Source organism: Amblyraja radiata, chromosome 28 (assembly GCF_010909765.2).
Source record: "Amblyraja radiata isolate CabotCenter1 chromosome 28, sAmbRad1.1.pri, whole genome shotgun sequence".
Lineage (NCBI taxonomy): Eukaryota > Metazoa > Chordata > Chondrichthyes > Rajiformes > Rajidae > Amblyraja > Amblyraja radiata.
In genome coordinates, this window is record NC_045983.1 from 30,873,312 (window position 1) to 30,894,802 (window position 21,491).

A 21,491-nucleotide genomic window follows, 5' to 3' on the forward strand; every position below is an offset into this window, starting at 1 on the left:
ACTATGCGCAAACATGGCTGGAAACTATTATCAATGTGCAGTCCTATATGTGTCAATATTACCGTAGCAAGTGCAGCACTCTAATGCATTCACCAGAACAGTGCAAGCAACCTTTAGTTGACCTCTGGCTTTTTGTAATGTTCATGGTTGGGCATGTCAATGTTTATTTTAAGAGCCAGCAGTACTTATTTTAAGAGTACCACTCACTCACTTTCTTTTGGCGCACGTCTAGGTCCATTGGAAAGACGTTTCCACTTGTGGTTTGACCGTTCTCCAGGTCAACTCACAGTTTCCTTTGTCACGCCCTTCCTCGGCTTCCTGTCTGCCGCTTGCCTTGCCCTTTGGCAACCGACCGCAAGGGCCAAGGAGGTCTAGTTGGCACAGCGCGCTTGAGAAAGTGCTTGTTTGTAGTTCATGGAACTTGTTCCAGCGACTAATCCCAACAATTGGGCAGCACGGTGGCGCAGCGGTACAGCTGCTGCCTTGCGGCGCCAGAGACCCGGGTTCGATCCTGACCACGGGTGCTTGTTCCTGTGGAGTTTGTACGTTCTCCCCGTAACCTGCGTGGGTTTTCTCCGAGATCTTCGGTCTCCTCCCACACTCCAAAGACGCACAAGTTTGTAGGTTAATTGGCTTGGTATAAAGGTAAAATGTCCCCAGTGTGTGTAGGGTAGTGTTAGTGTGCGGGTATCGGTGTGTGCCGAAGGGCCTCTTTCTCAACCAAACAAATCCAGCGTTCAGATCCCACTAATCCATTCGAGGCGTGCTGTGATGACTAACTCGCATTTTCATGTCTGTACAAGTGTTCACATTTCTGGGTTGGGTAACAGGCGTTGCAGTTTAGACCCGTGCTGTAGGAAGGTTTTGTGTCACATTAAATTGTGATTTTAAAAATCACATTAAATGCATAAAAAATATACATTATTATATTAATATAAATGAATAATATAAATTATGCGCAAGGCAATTAATTTCTGAGGCACAAACATGTTTCTGGTGCAGCCAGTCTATGTCTGAAGAAGGGTCTCGACCCGAAACGTCGCCCATTCCTTCTCTACAGAGATGCTGCCTCACCCGCTGAGTTACTCCAGCATTTTGTGTCTACCTGCCAGTCTATGTACGTTGAGTTCTGTTGTCAGAGTCCGAGATTGGCATTCTGCGTGGCAATTATAAAGAGCATCTAACGAATGCTGCAAAACAGATTGCAACGTCTTTACCAGAAACGAAAGTGAATGCATATGCATTTTCTCCCTTTTGGAATTCCCCTGTGGCATTTCCACCCCCGCCATTTGTACTGACTCTGTTTACATCAAGGTAGTGGCAGTGGGAGTGTGACTCCAGTTTAGTTTATTGTCATGTGAACCGAGGTGCAGTGAAAAGCTTTTTTTGCGTGCTAACCAGGCAGCGAAAATACAATCCATGATTACAATCGAGCCGTCCACAGTGTACACATACATGATTAAGGGAGTAACTTCAATAACATTTAGTGCAAGGGAAAGTCCGATCAAAGATAGTCCGAGTGTCTCCAGTGAGTAGGGTTTCCAACTGTCCCGTATTAGCCGGGACATCCTGTATTTTGGGCAAAATTGGTTTGTCCCATAGGGACCGCCCTTGTCCCGTATTTGACTGCTACTACTCGGGTCGAGGGGACTGTCGGGTGGGAGCGCCGCGTCCGGCCCTGCCTCACCTGTCCCGAGGTAGTGCAGCCCATGGAGTGCAGCTGCGCCTCGCCCGTTGGGCGGCAGCCAGGCCAGCTGTCCGACCTTCGGACCTTCGCTTACCGCCGACACCACCACCCCTCCTTCTCATGGCCGATCATCGGTTCATGAGTTGGATGGGGTGCTGGACTTTGCGCGCGACATCACACGGCCCGGGCCAAAACTTCTCAGCTGGCCCGCCGGCTGGGCTTTGTGTGCAGTCCAGCACCCGGGTCAACTTATCATTCACCCTGTCACGGCCGAGTTGGTCAACAAATTGCCGTCGGAAATTTGTGCCTTATTGTCCCTTATTTAGGAGTGGAAAAGTTGGCCACCCTACCAGTGAGGTAGATGGTAGGTCAGGACTGCTCTCTGGTTGTGGTAGGATGGTTCAGTTGTCTGGTAACAGCTGGGAAGAAACTGTCCCTAAATCTGGAGGTGTGCGTTTTCACACTTCTGTGCCTCTTGCCTGATGGGAGAAGAGGAGAAGAGGGAGTGACCAGGGTGCGACTCGATCTTGATTATGCCATATCTGGAGAGATTCTTGATTTCCTGATTCCATCCACAAATGATAGCTGTCTTCCTGCACGGCGTGAGGGGAGGGGGGGGTGTAAGAGAGAAATGTGGAAGAGAGGACAATGTGTAGCAGGTAAAATGCGTGGGCGAGGGAGAGGGAGGTGGTTAGATAGGCAGCTGGTTGCAACAAATACCAGAGATAAAAACAGAAGGTGTGGGATTGAAGTGTTACAAATTGTGAAGCCGGAGGAAGGAATGGGGTGGTGGGGGGAGGGGAAGAGGGTAGAAATGGGTGGGAGTCCAGGTAGGGCACAGGTGTGGGGGGTGGGGGGGGGGGAGAGAAAGCGGTGGGAGGGTTGGGAGGAAATGGGGGGTGGGGGGGAGATTACCTAAAATGGGAGAATTCAATGTTCGTACCGCTGGTTGTAAGCTACCCAAGCGGAATATGAGGTGCTGTTCCCTAAGTTTGCGTGTGGCCACACTCTGGCAATGGAGGAGGCCCAGGGCCAAAAGATCAGTGTGGGAATGGGGAGGTAAAATGGTCGGCAACCAGCAGGCCTTGGCGGACCGGGCGCAAGTGTTCGACGAAGCGGTCGCTGAGTCTACGCTGGGTCTCGACGATGTACAGGAGGCCACATCACGTACACCGGATGCTGGAGGTAGGTACTGATTAGCTTTGAAATATTCTTTCACCAGTGCAGCCTCCGCATTTCATTTTTCCCGGTGTGTGTTTCAGGATGTGGATCAGAAGATAAACTCTTGGCACAGCCGCATCCAGGAACTACAGGCACAAATATCGCAGCTCACTGGAGAAAACCAGCAGCTCGTTAACCAACTCGTTGAGATCCAGTCCCAGGAAGGTAAACGAGATTGTGTGGGAAGGAACTGCAGATGCTGGTCTACACTGTAAACAGACACAAAACATATAACGTCCTTAAGGGAGGCTAGATGCAGGAAAAATGTTCCCGAGCCAGGGGGTCACAGTTTAAGAATAAAGGGCAGACCATTTAGAACTGACATGAAGAAAAACATATGAATGCAGCCTCACCCACCGAGTTTCTCCAGCATTTTTGTCTACCTTTTAAGAAAACATTTTTCACCCAGAGAGTTGTGAATCTGTGGAATTCTCTGCCACATAATGCAGTGGAGGCCAATTTACTGGATGTATTCAAGAGAGTTAGATTTAACCCTTGGGGCTAACGGAATCAAGGGATATGGGGAGAAATCGGGAACAGGGTACTGATTCTGTATGATCAGCCATGATCATATTGAATGGCGGTGCTGGCTCGAAGGGAGGAATGGCCTACTCCTCCTGCACCTATTTTCTATGTTTCCAAAATGCCGGGGTTTAATGTGGGGCAGATAGAATTGACTACTTTGATGTTTAAGAAGGAACTGCAGATGCTTGATGTTTCTTTACCAGCAAGTCTCTTACATTGATGTTTCTTTACCAGCTAATCTCTCTAAGAAGGAACGGGAAGTCATGCTGAAACTAAAAGAAGTGGTGGATCTTCAAAGGGATGAAATTCGAGCGAAAGGTCATGAGATCTACTGCAAAAACGAGGATGTCGATGCGGTAAGTTTTTGCTGTCTGTCGATAGTATTTTTATTTTGTCTTTTGCAATTCACTGATTATAAAGAGTTGCAAAATGCTTCGGTCTGTCTTCTCCAGCTTCCCCTGTGAAGTCTGCAGAGTTTAGTTTAGTTTAGTTTTATGAGCTTAGAGATACGGTGCGGAAACAGGCCTTTCTGCCCACAAGGTCTGCGCTGACCAGCGATCCTCGCACATTAACACCATCCTACACCCACTGGGGACAATTTACATTTATACTAAGCCGATTAACCTGCAAACCTGTACGTCTTTGGAGTGTGGGAGGAAACTGAAGATCTTGGAGAAAACCCACGCAGGTCACAGGGAGAACGCACAAACTCCGTACCGACAGCACCAGTAGTCGGGATCGAACTCGGGTCTCCGGCGCTGCAGTCATTGTAAGGCAGCAACTCTACCGCTGCGCCACTGTGACCGACTGAGAGCTTAAAGACTAATGGCCTTGCTGACAGCAATCACGTCCCAAAACATAGCCTTTAGAGATACAGCGCGGGAACAGGCCCTTTGGCCCACTGTGTCCGCACCGACCAGCGATCATCCCCGCACACTGGCACTATCCTACACACACTAGGGAAAATTTACAGTTATACCAAGCTGATTAACCTGTAAACCTGTACGTCTTTGGAGTGTGAGAGGAAACCTGAGCTCCCGGAGAAAACCCACGCAGGTCACGGGGAGAATGTACAAACTCCTTACCGACAGCACCCATAGTCAGGATTGAACCCGGGTCTCTGGCACTGTGAGGCAGCAACTCTACCGCTGCGCCACCGTGCCACCATTATCTTATGTCTTTTGCAATTCTCTAATAGTAAAGATTCGCAAAATACTTCAGTTCATCTCTTCTCCAGCTTCCCGTGGGTCGAGTGTCCACTCTGCAGAGCTTAAAAGCTGCCTTACTGACAGCAATCGCGTCCCAAAACACAGTCGCCTCTGTTAAAAAGGCAAAGTGTGGAGGAACTCAGCAGGTCAGGCAGCATCTCTGGAGGGAGACACAAAGTGCAAGAGGAACTCAGCATCTCTGGAGAAAAAGGCTAGGTGACGTTTCGGATCGGGACCCTTCTTCAGACTGAAAGTAAAGGAGGTGGGTGGGGTGGGGGGGAGGTGGGGGTGGGGGAACTGGAGGTACACCCGCTGAGTTTCTCCAGCACTTTTGTCTACCTTCGATTTTCCAGTATCTGCAGTTCCTTCTTAAAAAATAGACAAATATATTTCTGGAGGGGATGGAAAGATGATGCTTTTGGGACCCATCTTCAGACAAAGTGACTTTGGTAATTCAATAAGCAGAGCTATGTGACCACAGACAAACAAAGTTACAAGATTTTGATACAGTCTGACAAGGCCCAGTATTCTAAACTAATCAAAGTTGTGACAGATAATGGAATTACCACCCCATTAATTAGGCTGGAAAACATTGTCGTTTAAAGTGAGTCAACAGAAGTAGTGCTCTGTCCCATCTCAGTTCTGAGTCTCTGACAGCGGGGAAACGTCGCCAGATACAGCGGGGAAACGGGGCCCTTTTTGATTTGCCAAGTCCACGGAAACCAGCAATCGCCGAACACTAGTTCAGTCCTGCACACTAGGGACAATTCACAGAAGCCAATTAACCTACAAACCTGCACGTCTTTGGAAAGAGCGACCGGGGAAAATCCACGCAGGTCACGGGGAGAGCTTGCAAACCCCGTACAGACAGCACCCGTAGTCAGGATCGAACCCGGGTCTCTGGCGCTGTGAGGCTGCAACTCTCCCGCTGCGCCGCCCAAAAGTTCATATGTGACGGGAGCAGAATTGGGCCATTCGGCCCATCAAGTCTACTCTGCCATTCGATCATGGCTGATCTATCTCTCCCTCTCAACCCCATTCTCCTGCCTTCTCCCCATAACTCCTGAAAGCAAAACTTCTGCTAACTCCTTTCAAACATCTCCTTGGCCTGCTTCTCTTTTACTGCTCTCGTAAAGACTTCTTATTCCATTTCTTGACCAGCTCTCCCTCAGCTCGCCAAATATATTTTGTACAGAGTTGGTGATTTGCACATAGTAAACAAGACTGTGAGCACACTGTGTCTCCAGGCAGTAAGTAGCCTATAATTTTGATTTGATAAGTTGCTATATAGAGTAAACATCCCCAAACCGCAAATCTAATGCAACACTGGGATTATTTATATCCTTGGGTTCATGAAGTCACTTAGAATGAGCGATTCTTTCACTAAAGCAACAGTTTATACAGATCAAGATTACTACATCATAAACCACAGTTTTGCTTTAGTTTCATAGTTGCCCAGCGTGGGAACAGGCCCTTCGGCCCAACTTGCCCACACCGGCCCACACTAGTCCCACCAGCCTGCATTTGGCCCATATTCCTCCAAAACTCCTGTCCATGTACCTGTCTAATTGCTTCTTAAACGTTGCAATAGTTGGGATAGTCCCAGACTCAACCACTGTGGAGAAAGTTACCCCTTGGATTCCTATTTAATCTCCCCCCTCCCCCCCCTCACCTTAATCCTATGTCCTCTTATTCTCGATTCCCCTACTCTGTGAGTTTGCCTGATCTACTCCACGGATGATTTTATACAGCTCTATAAGATCACCCCTAAACTAGTTTTGGTTTTAGTTTATTGTCATGAGGCACAGTGAAAAGCTTTGATTGCACGCTAACCAGTCAGCAGAAAGACAATACACGATTACAATCGAGTCATCCACACCTGGCCCTGTCGTCGTTGCTAACCCTCGAGATCGAGGATGGTCTACGTTCCGTTGTTTTTATGGACTCTCAGGTGGCTTATGAGTCCAATCCTGGCTTTGAAAGTACTTCAGCATTCAGGACAGGTAATTCCAGACGGCAGGTCGGGCTTTGGTTATTGCTGCCTCTCTTTCCGTTTTCTTCTCTTCTACAAATTCTGCGCATCTCTTGGCTTCGAAGATCGCGGTTCCTTCTTGGAAGATGGTTCGCCAGAGTTTCCTGTCCTTGGCATTGGTTTCCCAATCATCGATGTCGATCTCACAATTCTTCATGCTGGCTTTTAAGGTGTCATTGAATCTCTTTGTTTGTTTGCCTTCTTTAAGCTGGGAGTAGAAGGTTTGCTTTGGTAGACGCTCATCTTCCATCCGAACAACATGACCGACCCATCTTGGTTGGTTCTTGATGACGACGGCTTCGATGCTAGACAATGACTTTTTGTAGAATGAGGGGGGTATCATTGAAACCTACTGAATAATGAAAGGCCCTGTATAGAGTGGTAGTGGAGAGGATGTTTCCAGTAGTGGGAGAGGCTAGGACCAGAGGGCATGTCCTCAGAATAAGAGGAAGATAGAAACAAAGTACTGGAGTAACTCAATGGGTCAGGCAGCATCTCTGGAGAAAAAGTATGGGTGATGTTTTGAATCGGGACCCTTCTTCATCCGAATGGAGATGAGGAGGGATTTATTTGGCCTGAAGGTGGTGAATCTGAGTCGAGAGTGTTTTATTGTCATACGTCCCAGATAGAACAATGATATTCTTACTTGCAATGTTCATTGCCACAGACAGCTGTGGAGGCCAAGTCATTTGGGTATTTTTCAAGTGGAGCTTGATAGATGTGTAGGATCACCAAGTTTTCAATGATTTGCAAAGTCCAGTAGTCGCGTTTAAAACTGTTTATTCAGGCAGAGTAGTTATATGGCATCAGACGAGGCGCTGTCTGTACGAGTTTGTACGTTCTCCTCGGGACGAGTCAAAGTATAGAAGTGAGATCGACCGATTGACCAAATGGTGCCAGCACAATAACCTGGCTCTCAACACCAGAAAAACCAAGGAACTGATTGTGGACTTTGGAAGGGGTAGGATGGGGACCCACCGTCCTGTTTATATCAATGGTGGAAAGGGTCAAGAACTTCAAATTGCTGGGCGTGCATATTTCCGAAGATCTCTCCTGGTCCCAGAACACTGATGCAATTATAAAGAAAGCACATCAGCGCCTCTACTTCATGAGAAGATTACAGAGAGTCGATATGTCAAGGAGGACTCTCTCGAACTTCTACAGGTGCACAGTAGAGAGCATGCTGACCGGTTGCATTGTGGCTTGGTTCGACAACTTAAGCATCCAGGAGCGGAAAAGACTGCAAAAAGTTGTTAACACTGCCCAGTCCATCATCGGCTCTGACATCCCTACCATCGAGGGGATCTATCGCAGTCGCTGCTTCAAAAGGTTGCCAATATTATCAAGGACTCACACCATCCTGGCCACACACTCATCTCCGCTGCCTTCAGGTAGAAGGTACAGGAGCCTGAAATCTGCAACATCCAGGTACAGGAACAGCTGCTTCCCCACAGCCATCAGACTATTAAACACAACTTCAACAAACTCTGAACTATAACATATCTGTTTATTTATGTGTGGTGTGTGTGTGTATATATATAAAATCTGACCATATCATAATCAATAAAACAAAGAAACTATGAAATTACAACTGAAAGACTGAGCATAAGGGGCGGTAGAGCTACTGCCCTCCAACGCCAGAGGCCCAGGTTCGATCCTGACTACAGGTGCTGTCTGTACGAGTTTGTACGTTCTCCCCGTGACCTGCGTGGGTTTCCTCCGAGATCTTCAGTTTCCTCCCACACTCCGAAGACGTGCAGGTCTGTAGGTTAATTGGCTTGTACATTAAAAATGCAAAATTGTCCCTAGTGTGTGTGTGTGTGTGTAGGGTGGTGTTAATGTGCGGGGATCACTGGTCGGTGTGGAATCGTTGGGCCACTGGGCTTGTTTCTGCGCTGTATCTCTGAAGTAAACTAAACTGAAATAACTAAAAGACAATGGACATTCAACTAACAACTTTCACACAGAACACACACTGCTGGAAAACAGGCATCCTTATCTATATAGGGTGACCAGGATGTATGTCGCACCTTTGTAGAATTGAAAGGGATTCTTTTTCACAGTACTGTCTGGGTTCTTATCAGTTGTAACTTGGAGATCACAAGCTGTTCTTTGTCACTGTGTTTAGCAGATTCGTTCTCAGGCAGTTTTCCGCTTTTTAAATAAACTAATCCCATCAATACTAGACTAACCCCGTCAATTGTCTGTCTACGGCTGCTGTCTGTACAGAGTTTGTGACGGCATGGGTTTTCTCTGGGTGCTCCTGGTTGCTTCCCACACTTCGAAGGCGTACAGGCCTGTAGGTTGATTGGCTTCAATAAAAATTGTAAATTTCCCCTAGTGTAGGATAGCACTAGTGTACGGGGTGAGTCGGACATTAAAATGCTGGAAAGAACTCTTACCCCAGTGCTATATGAGATGGATACATAGAAACATAGAAAATAGGTGCAGGAGGAGGCCATTTGGCCCATCCAACCAGTACCGCCATTCAAAATGATCATGGCTGATCATCCTGCTTCCTGCTTTCTCCCCATATCTCTTGATTCCGTTAGCCCTAACAGCTAAATCTAACTCTCTTGAAAACATCCAGTGAATTGGCCTCCTCTATTCTTGCAGAAAACAGGAACTGCAGATTCTGGTTTGAAAAAAAAAAACGGGGCAAGGTGCTGGAGTAACTCAGCAGATCAGGCAGCATCCCTGGGGAACGCAGATAGGTGGCATTTCGGGTTGAGACCCATCTAGAGACCCGACCTGAAACGCCACCTATTGACGTTCTCCAGGGATGTTGCCTGACCCGCTGAGTTACTCCAGCACTTTGTGTCTTTCTTTTGGCCTCCATACTTGCAGTGTTGTGAACCTGGTTCATGCAGTTTTGTTCTTGGTTTCACTGATCTGTGTGGAGGAATGACGCCCCCCCCCACCTCCCCCCATTGTTGTTCCACCACAGAGATAAACAGTGGGTTTAAACCGCTGGTTCACATCCTCCAGCCATGGGCCAGTTTTTAGGCCACAAAGGATTTGAAAGTGAGGGTCTAAAGATGCTGCCTGTCCGGCTGAGTTACTCCAGCATCTGGTGTCTTTCTTTCTTTTTTCTTTTTTAATCCATTAACTCTCTTGAAGCCTCGCCGAGGGTAAAGCAAGTGCCGACGTGTGGACCTGACCTGCACGCTCTTGTTTTTCTTTCAGCTACAGGAGCAGCTCGATCGGGTTCTGAAGGTCAACAATGACCTCCGGCACAAAACCAACATCGTTCAAAGCCAGCTGAAGAAGGTGCTGGAGAAGAAGGCTGAGCTGGAGGTGACGGTGCAGGAGAAGGACAAGGAATTAGACCGGCTGCAGTCCCACCTGGCCCAGGTCAAGAAGGACAACCGCAACGACAATAAGGTATTCCACTTCCTTCGGTCGCGCTTTCCTAAACCTCTGCCCGTTATTGTGGGCGAAAGGCGTGGAAATCAAGGACCAGTCTCACCCCGGCCACTCCCTCTTCTCCCCTCGGGCAAAAACGTACAGAAGTGTGAAAACGCACACCACCAGATTCAGGGACAGTTTCTTCCCAGCTGTTAACAGGCCCTTTGGTCCACTGAGTCCACACTGACTAGCGATCACCCGTTCACAATAGATCTGTCCTGCACCCCAGGGACACTTTATGGAAACCAATTAATCCCACCTGCCTGCGTTTGGCCCACATCCCTCTAAACCCTCTCCTGTCCGCAAGAAATTGCAGCGAATTGTGGACGCAGCCCAGACCATCACACAAACCAACCTCCCTTCCATTTACACCTCGCGCTGCCTCGGCAAGGCCAGCAGCATAATCAAGGACCAGTCTCACCCTGACCACTCCCTCTTCTCCCCTCTCCCATCGGGCAAAAAAAAGTACAGAAGTGTGAAAACGCACGCCTCCAGAATCAGGGACAGTTTCTTCCCAGCCCTTATCAGGCAACTGAACCATCCTACCACAACCAGAGAGCAGTGCTGAACTACTATCTACCTCACTGGAGACCCTCGGACTATCTTTGATCAGACTTTATTACCATTATCGTGTGCTGAAATGTGTAGCATAGTGATAGTGTACGGGCTTCGCTGGTCGGCGTGGAATCGGTGGGCCGAAGGGCCTGTTTCCACGCTGTATCTCTAAACTGAACTGAGATTCAGGGAAAGTTTCTCGCCAGCTGCCATCAGGCAACTGAACCATCCAACCACCAACTAGAGAGCGGTGGTAGACAAAAGTGCTGGAGAAACTCAGCGGGTGCAGCAGCATCTATGGAGCGAAGGAAATAGGCAACGTTTCGGCCAGGCAATAGGCAACCCTTGGGTTTCGGCCAGAAACGTTGCCTATTTTCTTCGCTCTATAGATGCTGCTGCACCCGCTGAGTTTCTCCAGCACTTTTGTCTACCTTCGATTTTCCGGCATCTGCAGTTCCTTTAAAAACTAGAGAGCAGTCCTGACCTACCATCTACCTCATTGAAGACCCTCGGACTGGACTTTATCTGGGACTAAATGCTATTCCCTTTATCCTGTATCTGTACACTGTGGACGGATTGATTTTAATCGTGTACACTCTCCACTGACTGGGCATCACACAACATAAAAGCTTCTCACTGTACCTCAGTACACTTCTTAGATAGAACAGTTGTCATAGGTTATGGGGAGAAGGTAGGGGAATGGGGTTGAGAGGGAAAGAAAGATCAGCCATGATTGAATGGCCGAGCAGACTCGATGGGCCGAATGGCCTGATTCTACTCCTGTCACCTATGATCTTGGGGTCAGTCTGAAGTAGGGTCTCGACCCAAAACGTCACCTATTCCTTTTCTCCTGGGGTGCTGTCTGACCTGCTGAGTTACTCCAGCTTTTTGTGTCTGTCTTGATTTATCTTTAATCCATTATCTCTCTGGATACCATGTCACGGGTTCTTCTTTAGGAAAGGCCACTTGGTAAATCAATAGCAGGGAAGTGGGCAAGATATTCCTGCCCTCTCCTTCCGGCATATCAAAGTTCCTGAGTTCTAAATGGGGAGGGGGGGGGCTTCTTAACTTATGGAAGGAGGCAGACAAATTACTGTTCCTCTGCTGCCATCTCCCATTACTTTGGTGTCTATTATATTGTCAGCCTAATTCTGCTCCAATGACTAATGAAGGTGACGATAATAGAAACATTGCGAGGAAATGGATTTGTGCCAAGTTCATGAGATCTGTTAAGTTCCCAGATGGCAGCCATGTTCACACAGTTGTGAATCTGTGGAATTCTCTGCCAATTCACTGGATGTTTTCAAGACAGTGTCAAATTACTGATTGTGGATGATCAGCCATGATCACATTGAATGGCGGTGCTGGCTCGAAGAGCCCAATGGCCTACTGCACCTATTGTCTATTTAGCTCTTAGGGCTAACGGAATCAAGCGATATGGGGGGGGAGGGGGGGGGGGGGGAGAAATCAGGAACGGGCTACTGATTTTGGATGATCAGTCATGATCATATCGAATGGCGGTGTTGGCTCGAAGGGCCGAATGGCCTACTGCACTTATTTTCTATGTTTCTATTACTTGAGTGGCAATGTCCAGATCAGCATGGAAGTACATGCCACATGTGGACCCAAGGAACTGCAGATGCTGGCTTACAAAAAACCCCGTAAAGTGCAGGACTAATTCAATAGGTTAGTGAAAGGACTGGATAGAGTGGATGTAGAGAGGATGTTTCTCCTAGTGGGAGAGTCCAGGACCAGAGGCCACGGCCTCAGAATAAAAGGATGTTCCTTTTGGAGGAGATGAGGAGGAATTTCTTTAGTCAGGGTGGTGAATCTGTAGAATTCATTGCCACAGAAGGCTGTGGAGGCCAAGCCTATGTACTTTTTTTTTAAGGCTGAGATCGATGGATTCTTGATTAGTTGGGTGAATGGCTTGAGAGTCGATTTGATGGGCTGAATGGCCTAATTCTGGTCCAATCATTTAAGAACGGGTCGGGCAGCATCCCTGGAGAACATGGACAGGCGACGTTTCTGGTCGTGACCTTGCACCTATCCCATCTTTCAAATCTGAAGAAGGGTCCCAACCTGACGGGCCACCTGTCCACGTTCCCCAGAGATGCTGCCTGACCCGCTGAGTTGCTCCAGCATTTTGAGTCCTTCCTTGTCATTTGTGGTGGGACAGTGGTACATTTGACATGATGTTTTTGAAGGGTTGTGGTAATAACATCGGGTCTCTTACCGAAACGCCACCCATTCCTTCTCTCAAGAGATGCTTCCTGTTCCACTGAGTTTATTTCTGCATTTTGTGATTAACCTTCTATGTATAATTTCTTGGAGGAACAGCACCTTGTATTTCACTTGGGTAGCTTACAACCCAGCAGTATGAATATTGATCTCCCTTGCTTTCCCTCTTTCCATCCCGCCCCCATCCCAATGCTCCGACCTCCGAGTAAATGTTATCCTTGTACACCTCGTTGTCACCTTCCCCTAGCTAACAATGATCTATTCTACAGTTTCCTTGACCTTCTTCCCCTTTGATGTCTCGCCCTTCCATATCTCTGTCTCCCTCTCCCCTGACTCTCAGACTGAAGGAGGGTCTCGATCCGAAAGGTCGACCCATTCCTCCTCTCCAGAGATGCTGCCTGTCCCGCTGGGTTACTCCAGCATTTTGTATCTATCTACCTGCTCTGTATGACCTGTGGGTGTTGCCTGCGACGCTGCTTATCATTGTACCTGGACCTCGCCGCGCTCGTGACCGCTGACTTTGAGCCCTTCCCCTGTTTTTCACTTTCAAGATGGGCAAAACGGCGAGCGCCCCGAATATCAACATGGCCGACAAAATCATCATCGATGTGAAGGATCCAAACCGGCCCTGTTTCACCAAACAAGAGATGCGGCAGATTCTCCACGAACGCAACGAGCTGAAGGCAAACCTGTTCCTGGTCCAGGAGGAGTTGGCTTACTACCAGAGGTGAGACTGCCGTGCGCGGTTTAGCTTGGCTTCCTTTACTTTCCAGATACAGCGCAGAAACAGCCAGGTTCCCACCGACCAGCGATCCCCGCACACTGACTATTCAACACACACTGTGGGGAAGAAGGTACAGGAGCTTGAAATCTGGAACATCCAGGTTCAGGAATAGCCACTTCCCCACAGCCATCAGGCTATTAAACACAACATCATACAAGCTCTGAACAATAACAGTCTATTATTACTATTGCACTTTATCTGTTTCTTTATTGTGTATATATATATGGTCTATGGTATATAGACACACTGAACTTTTATCTGTTCTGTATTATGTTTACATATTCTGGTGTGTGCAGCAAGCAAGAATTTCATTGTCCTATCTGGGACACATGACAATAAAACTCTCTTGACTCTTTCCAAGCCAATTAGTCTACAAACCTGTACGCTTTTGGAGTGTGGGAGGAAACCAGAGCACCCGGAGAAAACCCACGCAGGTCTCGGTGAGAACGTACAAACTCCATACAGAAAAGCACCCTTAGTCTGGATCGAACCCAGGGCTCATTAGCGATTTTAGAGGAACAGCTCGGAAACAGGCCCTTCGGCCCACTGAGTCTGCACCGAGCGTTGATCGCCCCATATGCTAGTGTGAGGAAGGGTCTCGACCCGAAACGTCACCCGTTCCTTCTCTCCAGAGATGCTGCCCGTCCCGCTGAGTTACTCCAGCATTTTGTGGCGCAGCGGGTAGAGTTGCTGCCTCACAGCCCCAGAGACCCGGGTTCCATCCTGACTGCGGGTGCCTGTCTGTACGGAGTTTGTACGTTCTCCCCGTGATCTGTGTGGGTTTTCCCCGGGAGCTCTGGTTTCCCCCCCGCACAAAGACGTGCAGGTTTGTAGGTTAATTGGCTTGGTATTCCTAGTGTGTGGGGATCGCTGGTCGTCGCGAACTCGGTGGGTCGAAGGGCCCGTTTCCCCGCTGTATCTCTAAACGAAAAGGAAGAAATGGGTGCAAACTGTGAAACCAGAGGGAGGGACATAGGTGAAAGAGGGGGTGGGTGGGGTGGGGGGGGTGAGGGAAGGTGAGAGGGGGGGGGAAGGTGAGAGGGGGGGGGGGAAGGTGAGAGGGGAGGGGGGGGTGTGACAAACCGAGAAAGGGGGGGTGAAGGTTTAAGGGGAGCAGGGAATGGAATTGAAACATCAATACTGTGCTATGTATTGGGCAGCAGAGGCTGAGGAGATATGTTTGCACGTTTCAGAGAGATTTTCACCGACGGAAAGTTCCCGACACTTTTCATGGAAGCAATCAAGACAACAATTAAAAAGCAACGGAAAAAAGTAAAGGCAAAGATGTTGGGAATACAGGAGGGCGTTTGTAGCAGGTGAGTGGAGATGCTGCAGCACCTGTACACACTCTCTCTCTTTTCACTGTACCTCCGTACACGTGACAATAAACTGAACTCTTGTCCTCCGCTCCACAGTGACGTCTTTTTGTGATGGTGTGGGACTTGTTTCTCTTTTCCAACACCCCTGATAGACAACAGGTGCCGGAGTAGGCCATTCGGCCCTTCGAGCCAGCACAGCCATTCACTGTGATCATGGCTGATCATCCACAATCAGTGCCCTGTTCCTGCCTTCTCCCCATATCCCCTGACTCCGCTATCTTTAAGAGCTCTATCTAACTCTCTCTTGAAAGCCTCCAGAGAATTGGCCTTCACTGCCTTCTGAGGCAGAGAATTCCACAGATTCACAACTCTCTGGGTAAAAAAGTTTTTCCTCACCTCTGTTCTAAATGGCCGACCCCGCATTCTTAAACTGTGGCCCCTGGTTCTGGACTCCCCCAACATCAGGAACATGTTTCCTGCTTCTAGCATGTCCAAACCCTTAATAATCTTATATGTTTCAATAAGATCCCCTCTCATACAAGCCGGCTCCATTCTCTCAGCATATGACAGTCCCGCCATCCCGGGAATTAACCTTGTATACCTACGCTGCACTCCCTCAATAGCAAGAATGTCCTTCCTGAAATTAGGGGACCAAAACTGCACACAATAATAATAATAATAATACCTGTAATAATAATAATAAATTTTATTTGTTGGGCGCCTTTCAGACATCTCAAGGACACCTTACATAGATTAACAGGAATATAAACATATAATCAGAGTAAAATAAATAATAAAGACATCACAGAGACACAAACTAAAAACAGAATTCAGTCCAGGTGTGGTCTCACCAAGGCCCTATACAACTGCAGAAGGACCTCTTTGCTCCTATACTCAACTCCTCTTGTTATGAAGACCAAATGGAGACACAGAAAATTGCTATTGCTAGAATTCCGAGTTAAATACAAAGTGCTGGAGGAACTAGGTGGGTCGGGTAGCATCTGTGTAGGGAATGAACAAAGGACATTTCGGGTTTGTACCCTTTTGCAGACTGTCCAAAATTTTGCAGATGTTCCATAATAGACTTCAGAAGATAGATTTAAACGTTTTCATTCCAGTTACATTGGCTCTTTGAGGTTAGTTGCTTTTGATTTAGAAAGCTACTTTTCACTGCAGATGGTCAAATTTTGAATTCCTGCAATGAAGTGTTCTGCAAGTTCTTCAGTGCTTTTTGTTTTAGATTTGGCACAAAGTGACAGTCTTTATCTTGCATTCCAAACAGGCCTGAATCCTGCCATTCAATCATCCATCATTATGCTTGAACTGAGTCAGACCGCCATCTGGTGGATTGGTTGGGAAATGAGCAAACCTAAGAAGGGTCTCGACCCGAAACATCACCCATTCCTGCTCTCCAGAGATGCTGCCTCCCCCCCCCCCCATCCCCCCCTGAGTTACTCCAGCATTTTGTGTCTACCTTCAGTTTAAACCAGCATCTGCAATTCCTTCTTCCACCAGCGTTTAATTATTGTGTCATAGTCCCACAGCGTGGACACAGGCCCTTTGACCCAACCTGCCCACACTGACCAACATGCCCCATCCACACTAGTCCCACCTGCCTGCGTTTGGCCCAATTCCCTCTTAAATCCATCCTATCCATCTAAATGCCCCTTAAACTTTGCGATAGTCCCGGCCTCCTCCTCCTCCTCCGGCAGCTCGTTCCATGGACCCACCACCCTTTGTGTTTATATATTTTTTTTAAAGATAAGTTGCCCCTCGGGCTCCTATTAAATCTTTTCCCCTCATCTTAAACCTATGTCCTCTGGTTCTTGATTCCCCTACTGTAGAAACGGGCCCTTCGGCCGCGCTGACCGGCGATCGCCGCGCACTCTAGCACTATCCTACACACACTAGGGACAACTTATAAAAAATTTTTTTTACCAAAGCCAATTAAACTACAATTAAACTGCATGTCTTTGGTGAAAACCCACGCAGTCACGGGGAGAACATACAAACTCCGTACAGACAGCACCAGTTGTCAGGATCTGGCGCTGTGAGGCAGCAACTCTACCGCTGCTCCACTGCCACCCCAATAATTTAATTTTTCCACTTAAACATAAACTCTATTTCATTTTGCAATAGTTTTTTTTAAAGTCATTTTTCTAATAATGAAATCTTTGTTCCCATACAGCGATGAAGAAGATAAAGACACACTTCCTCTTCCCAGCTTTCCACAAGATGATATCGATTCCAAGCCGCCTGAGTCGAGAATCAAATCTTTGTGAGTTTTGAGCTTACTGGGGTGAATTCCTTTGTGTCTTTATCCTGGGTTTGCTGGTTGGCTGACTAGAATAACCTCAGAATTAAAGGGCGTTCCTTTAGGAAGGAGATGAGGAGGAATTTCTTTAGTCAGAGGGTGGTGAATCTGTGGAATTCATTGCCACAGAAGGCTGTGGAGGCCAAGTCAATGGACATTTTTACGGCAGAGATATATAGATTCCCTATTGGGGCGGGTGTCGACGTTTAAGGGGAGAAGGCAGGAGGATGGGGTTGAGAGGGAAAGATAGATCAGCCATGATTGAATGGCGGAGTAGACTTGATAGGCCGAACGGCCTAATTCTGCTCCTAGAATTTCTGAGGTGGGTATCGAAAAAGAACGAGATGCATTTTTCTGCGTGACTCTGGTTTATCATCCATGTCCCACTTACGCCAGCCGGTGTATTCTGGCAAATCCCTCATGACAGAGTATTTACAAATCGCTTGGGTTTATTTAGTTTAGAGATACAGCGCGGAAACAGGCCCTTCGGCTCACTGGGTCTGCACCGACCAGCGATCCCCGCACATCAACACGATCCTACAAACTAGGGGCGATTTTTACATTTACAAAGCCAATTAACCTACAAACCTGCACGTCTTTGGAGTGTGGGAGGAAACCGAAGATCTTGGCGAAAACCCACGCAGGTCACGGGGAGAACATACAAACTCCATTCAGACAGCACCCGTAGTCGGGATTGAACCCGGGTCTCCGGGGCTGCATTAGCTGTGAGGCATCGACTCTACTGCTGCGCCACCGTGACCGCAGCTTTCTTTAGACTGAAAGTAGAGGCGGAGGGGTGGAAATAGACTTGAGCCGAGAAAAGCCCAGAACAAATCGGGGCCGGCAACAGATGACTTCAGGAAGGGTGGAGCCCACAATGGCCCATTGTTGGCTGTGGATGGTGTGATAACAAGGACACGAACAGTGCAACTGGTAGGATGACGGAGGTGTGGGGTTGGGGGGGGGGGGGGGGGGGGGGGAAGAGAGGGGAGGTGAGGGATGCAGGAGGTACTTGCTTATGGAAAATCAGCGTTCATACCGCCCAAACGAAATAATACGAGGTGCTGTTTCTCCAATTTGCGTGTGGCCTCACTCGGACAATGGAGTGGGACATTCCTTTGTTCTCAGAATAAGAACGCTTTTAATACTCGGCGACATTAATCCTGTTCGCCACATGTTGGCATCAACCATCCCTCCTGTTCCTCCCCCCCCCCCCCCCCCCCCCACCCCTCCAAGATGGACGGCAAGCAGGCGACTAAGAAGGGATGAGTACTTTTTATCACATTGTCGGCATCTTTGTGACGACTCTTTTGTGTATTGTGTGGAACAAAGAATTTCCCTGCACCTAGCGAGGTACAAGTGACATTAAAGCATCATCACAATCACCATCCATGAGGGAAATCCAGCATGAATATTTTTATTTTTTGAGCTTGGAATTCTGCCACAATAGAGTAACTGTTCCCATTTTTAATCTATTTTTATTCTCTACAGTTGCACATTTGCTTTCCTGTTGACAAAATCGTATGTTTTCGCTTTTGTTACTAATGACGTGACAAGTCAGGAAACGTAGAAAATAGGTGCAGGAGTCGGCCATTCGGCCCTTCGAGCCAGCACCGCCATTTAATATGATCCTGGCTGATCATCCAAAATTAGTACCCCGTTCCTGCTTTCTCCCCATATCCCTAGATTCCGTTAGCCCGAAGAGCTAAATCCAACTGTTGAAAGCATCCAGTGAATTGGCCTCCACTGCCTTCTGTGGCAGAGAATTCCACAGATTCACAACTCTGGGTGAAAAGGTTTTTCCTCATCTCAGTGCTGAATGACCTACCCCTTATTTTTAAACTGTTGGCTTTCTTCCCAACCAATTGTTCAAGCGCTTTTGATTGCAACATGCGCCTTAATTTAGTTCAACAAAGAAACTGACAAGTTACTAAAGAACTGTGTTCTGGAAAAGGAGGGGGTGGCTGGAAGGACCCAGCGGGTCAGGCAGCATCTGTGGAGTCAAATGGACACGAGATTTTTTTTGGTTCGAGATCTTTCACCAGAGTAGACTGTGGAGTAGAAGGGATATGGACAGGATAGAGAGATGGGGCACAAGCTAGCAGGAGATAGAGATATGTAACAAGGAGGAAATGCAGATACTGGTTTACAGTAAAGGACACAAATTACTGAAGTAACTCAGCAGACCATGGATCGGGCAGAGTCTCTTGCCCAGAGTCGGTGAATCGAGGACATAAGTTCAAGGTGAAGGGGAAAAGATTTAATAGGAATCTGAAGGGTAACATTTCCACACAAAGGGTGGTGGGTGTATGGAACAAGCTGCCAGAGGAGGTAGTTGAGGCAGGGGCTAGGCCGTCAGTGGATATTTATAAGACAGAGAGAGATAGATTCTTGATTAGTACGGGTGTCAGAGGTTATGGAGGAGAAGGGAGGAAAATAGCGTTAGGAGGGAGAGATAGATCAGTCAACGGTTGAATGGCGGAGTAGATGATGGGCCGAATGGCCTAATTCTGCTCCTATTCCTTATGACATGACCATCCCAACGTTTAATAAACAGATACATGGATAGGACGGGTTTGGAAGGATATGGACCAAACCGGGGCAGGTGGGTCTAGTGTAGCTGGGACATGTTGGCTGGTGTGGGCAAGTTGGGCCGAGGGGCCCGTTTCCACACTGTATCACTCTATGACTCTAGGTGACGTTTCGGGTCGGGATCCCAGCAAGTTATCTGAAGAAGGATCTCGACCCGAAATGTCACCCATTCCTTCTCTCCAGAGATGCTGCCTGACCCACTGAGTTACTCCTGCGTTTTCTGTCTTAACTATGGAGAGGAGTTGTGTGTGGGTTTCCCCCCCCCCCCCCCCCAATGTTGCTGCAATATTAACGACAGTGCACTGAGTTGGGTGAGTGTTGATTTACTTCGCAGCCTTGAAGAGTTTACTCACTAACTTTTCACGGAACAACATTTATTTTCGAAGCGTGATGTTTACAATGAATGCCCATTTCACAACTAAAGACATGGAGGTTCACTTGTGCATTGAGTAAAACACATGGATTGGTGACGTTTCGGGTCGGGGTCCCCCTTCAGACTGATGGGGGGGGGGGGGGCAGGGGGAGAAGAAAGCTGGAAAATGGAGGCAAGGGTAGGACAAATCCTGGCAAGTGATGGGTGGATACAGCTGATACAGGTTGGCATGGTCTCAGTGGGCTGCCAATGAAAGTAAGCATGCAGGTACAGCAGGCAGTGAAGAAAGCAAATGGTATGTTGGCCTTCATAACAAGAGGAGTTGAGTATAGGAGCAAAGAGGTCCTTCTGCAGTTGTACAGGGCCCTAGTGAGACCACACCTGGAATATTGTGTGCAGTTTTGGGTCTCCAAATTTACGGAAGGACATTCTTGCTATTGAGGGAGTGCAGCGTAGGTTCACAAGGTTAATTCCCGGGATGGCTGGACTGTCATATGCTGAGAGAATGGAGTAGCTACGTAGGTTTGTTTACTCTAGAATTTAGAAGGATGAGAGGATATCTTATTGAAACATAAGATTATTAAGGGTTTATTAAGGGAGAACTTGTCACCCTTCATACAGCAGATCAAGAGGCAACTGCTTGGCTAAAGGACTTTGCATTCGCTAAATAAATTAAGGGTTTGGAGACGGTAGAGGCAGGAAACATGTTCCTGATGTTGGGGTCCAGAACCAGGGGCCACAGTTTAAGAATAAGGGACAAGCCATTTAGAACGGAGGCAAGGAAACACTTTTTCACACAGTTGTGAGTCTGTGGAATTCTCTGCCTCAGAGGGCGGTGGAGGCTGGTTCTCTGGATACTTTCAAGAGAGGATATGGGGAGAAGGCAGGAATGGGGTACTGATTGGGGATGATCAGCCATGATCACATTGAATGGTGGTGCTGGCTCGAAGGGCCGAATGGCCTACTCCTGCTCCTATTGTCTATTGTCTATCTTGGAGAAAACCCATGCAGTCACGGGAAGAACGTGCAATCTCCGTACAGGCAGCACCCATGGTCGTGATCGAACCCGGGTCTCCGGCGCTGTAAGGCAGCATCTCTACCGCTGTGCCACCGTGCCGCCCTTGTGCGCGCTAGCACCAGCACGTGGCTTAAGCCGACCCACTGCCCTAACGCTGAGTTCAGTGGAGTTCAGTTCAGTTTATGTCACATGTACCGAGGTACATTGAAAAGCT

The 21,491-nt window shown here is 48.0% G+C and overlaps 1 protein-coding gene across 7 annotated transcripts in view; it reads left to right on the forward strand.

Moving 5' to 3' along the window:
* LOC116989066 (RILP-like protein 1) overlaps positions 1–21,491 on the forward strand; it is a 47,950-nt gene that overhangs the window by 6,705 nt on the left and 19,754 nt on the right. For 4 of the 7 annotated variants that reach the window (XM_033046215.1, XM_033046220.1, XM_033046219.1 and 1 more), the window contains exons 2-7: positions 2,950–3,073; positions 3,668–3,789; positions 9,860–10,057; positions 13,429–13,604; positions 14,855–14,977; positions 17,169–17,258. In XM_033046215.1, coding sequence (XP_032902106.1) covers positions 2,950–3,073; positions 3,668–3,789; positions 9,860–10,057; positions 13,429–13,604; positions 14,855–14,977; positions 17,169–17,258 — 833 coding nt within the window. Of the gene's footprint in view, positions 1–2,949; positions 3,074–3,667; positions 3,790–9,859; positions 10,058–13,428; positions 13,605–14,854; positions 14,978–17,168; positions 17,263–17,374; positions 17,386–21,491 lie in introns of those variants that run through there. The other 3 variants (XM_033046218.1, XM_033046217.1, XM_033046221.1) reach the window with 2 other exon arrangements.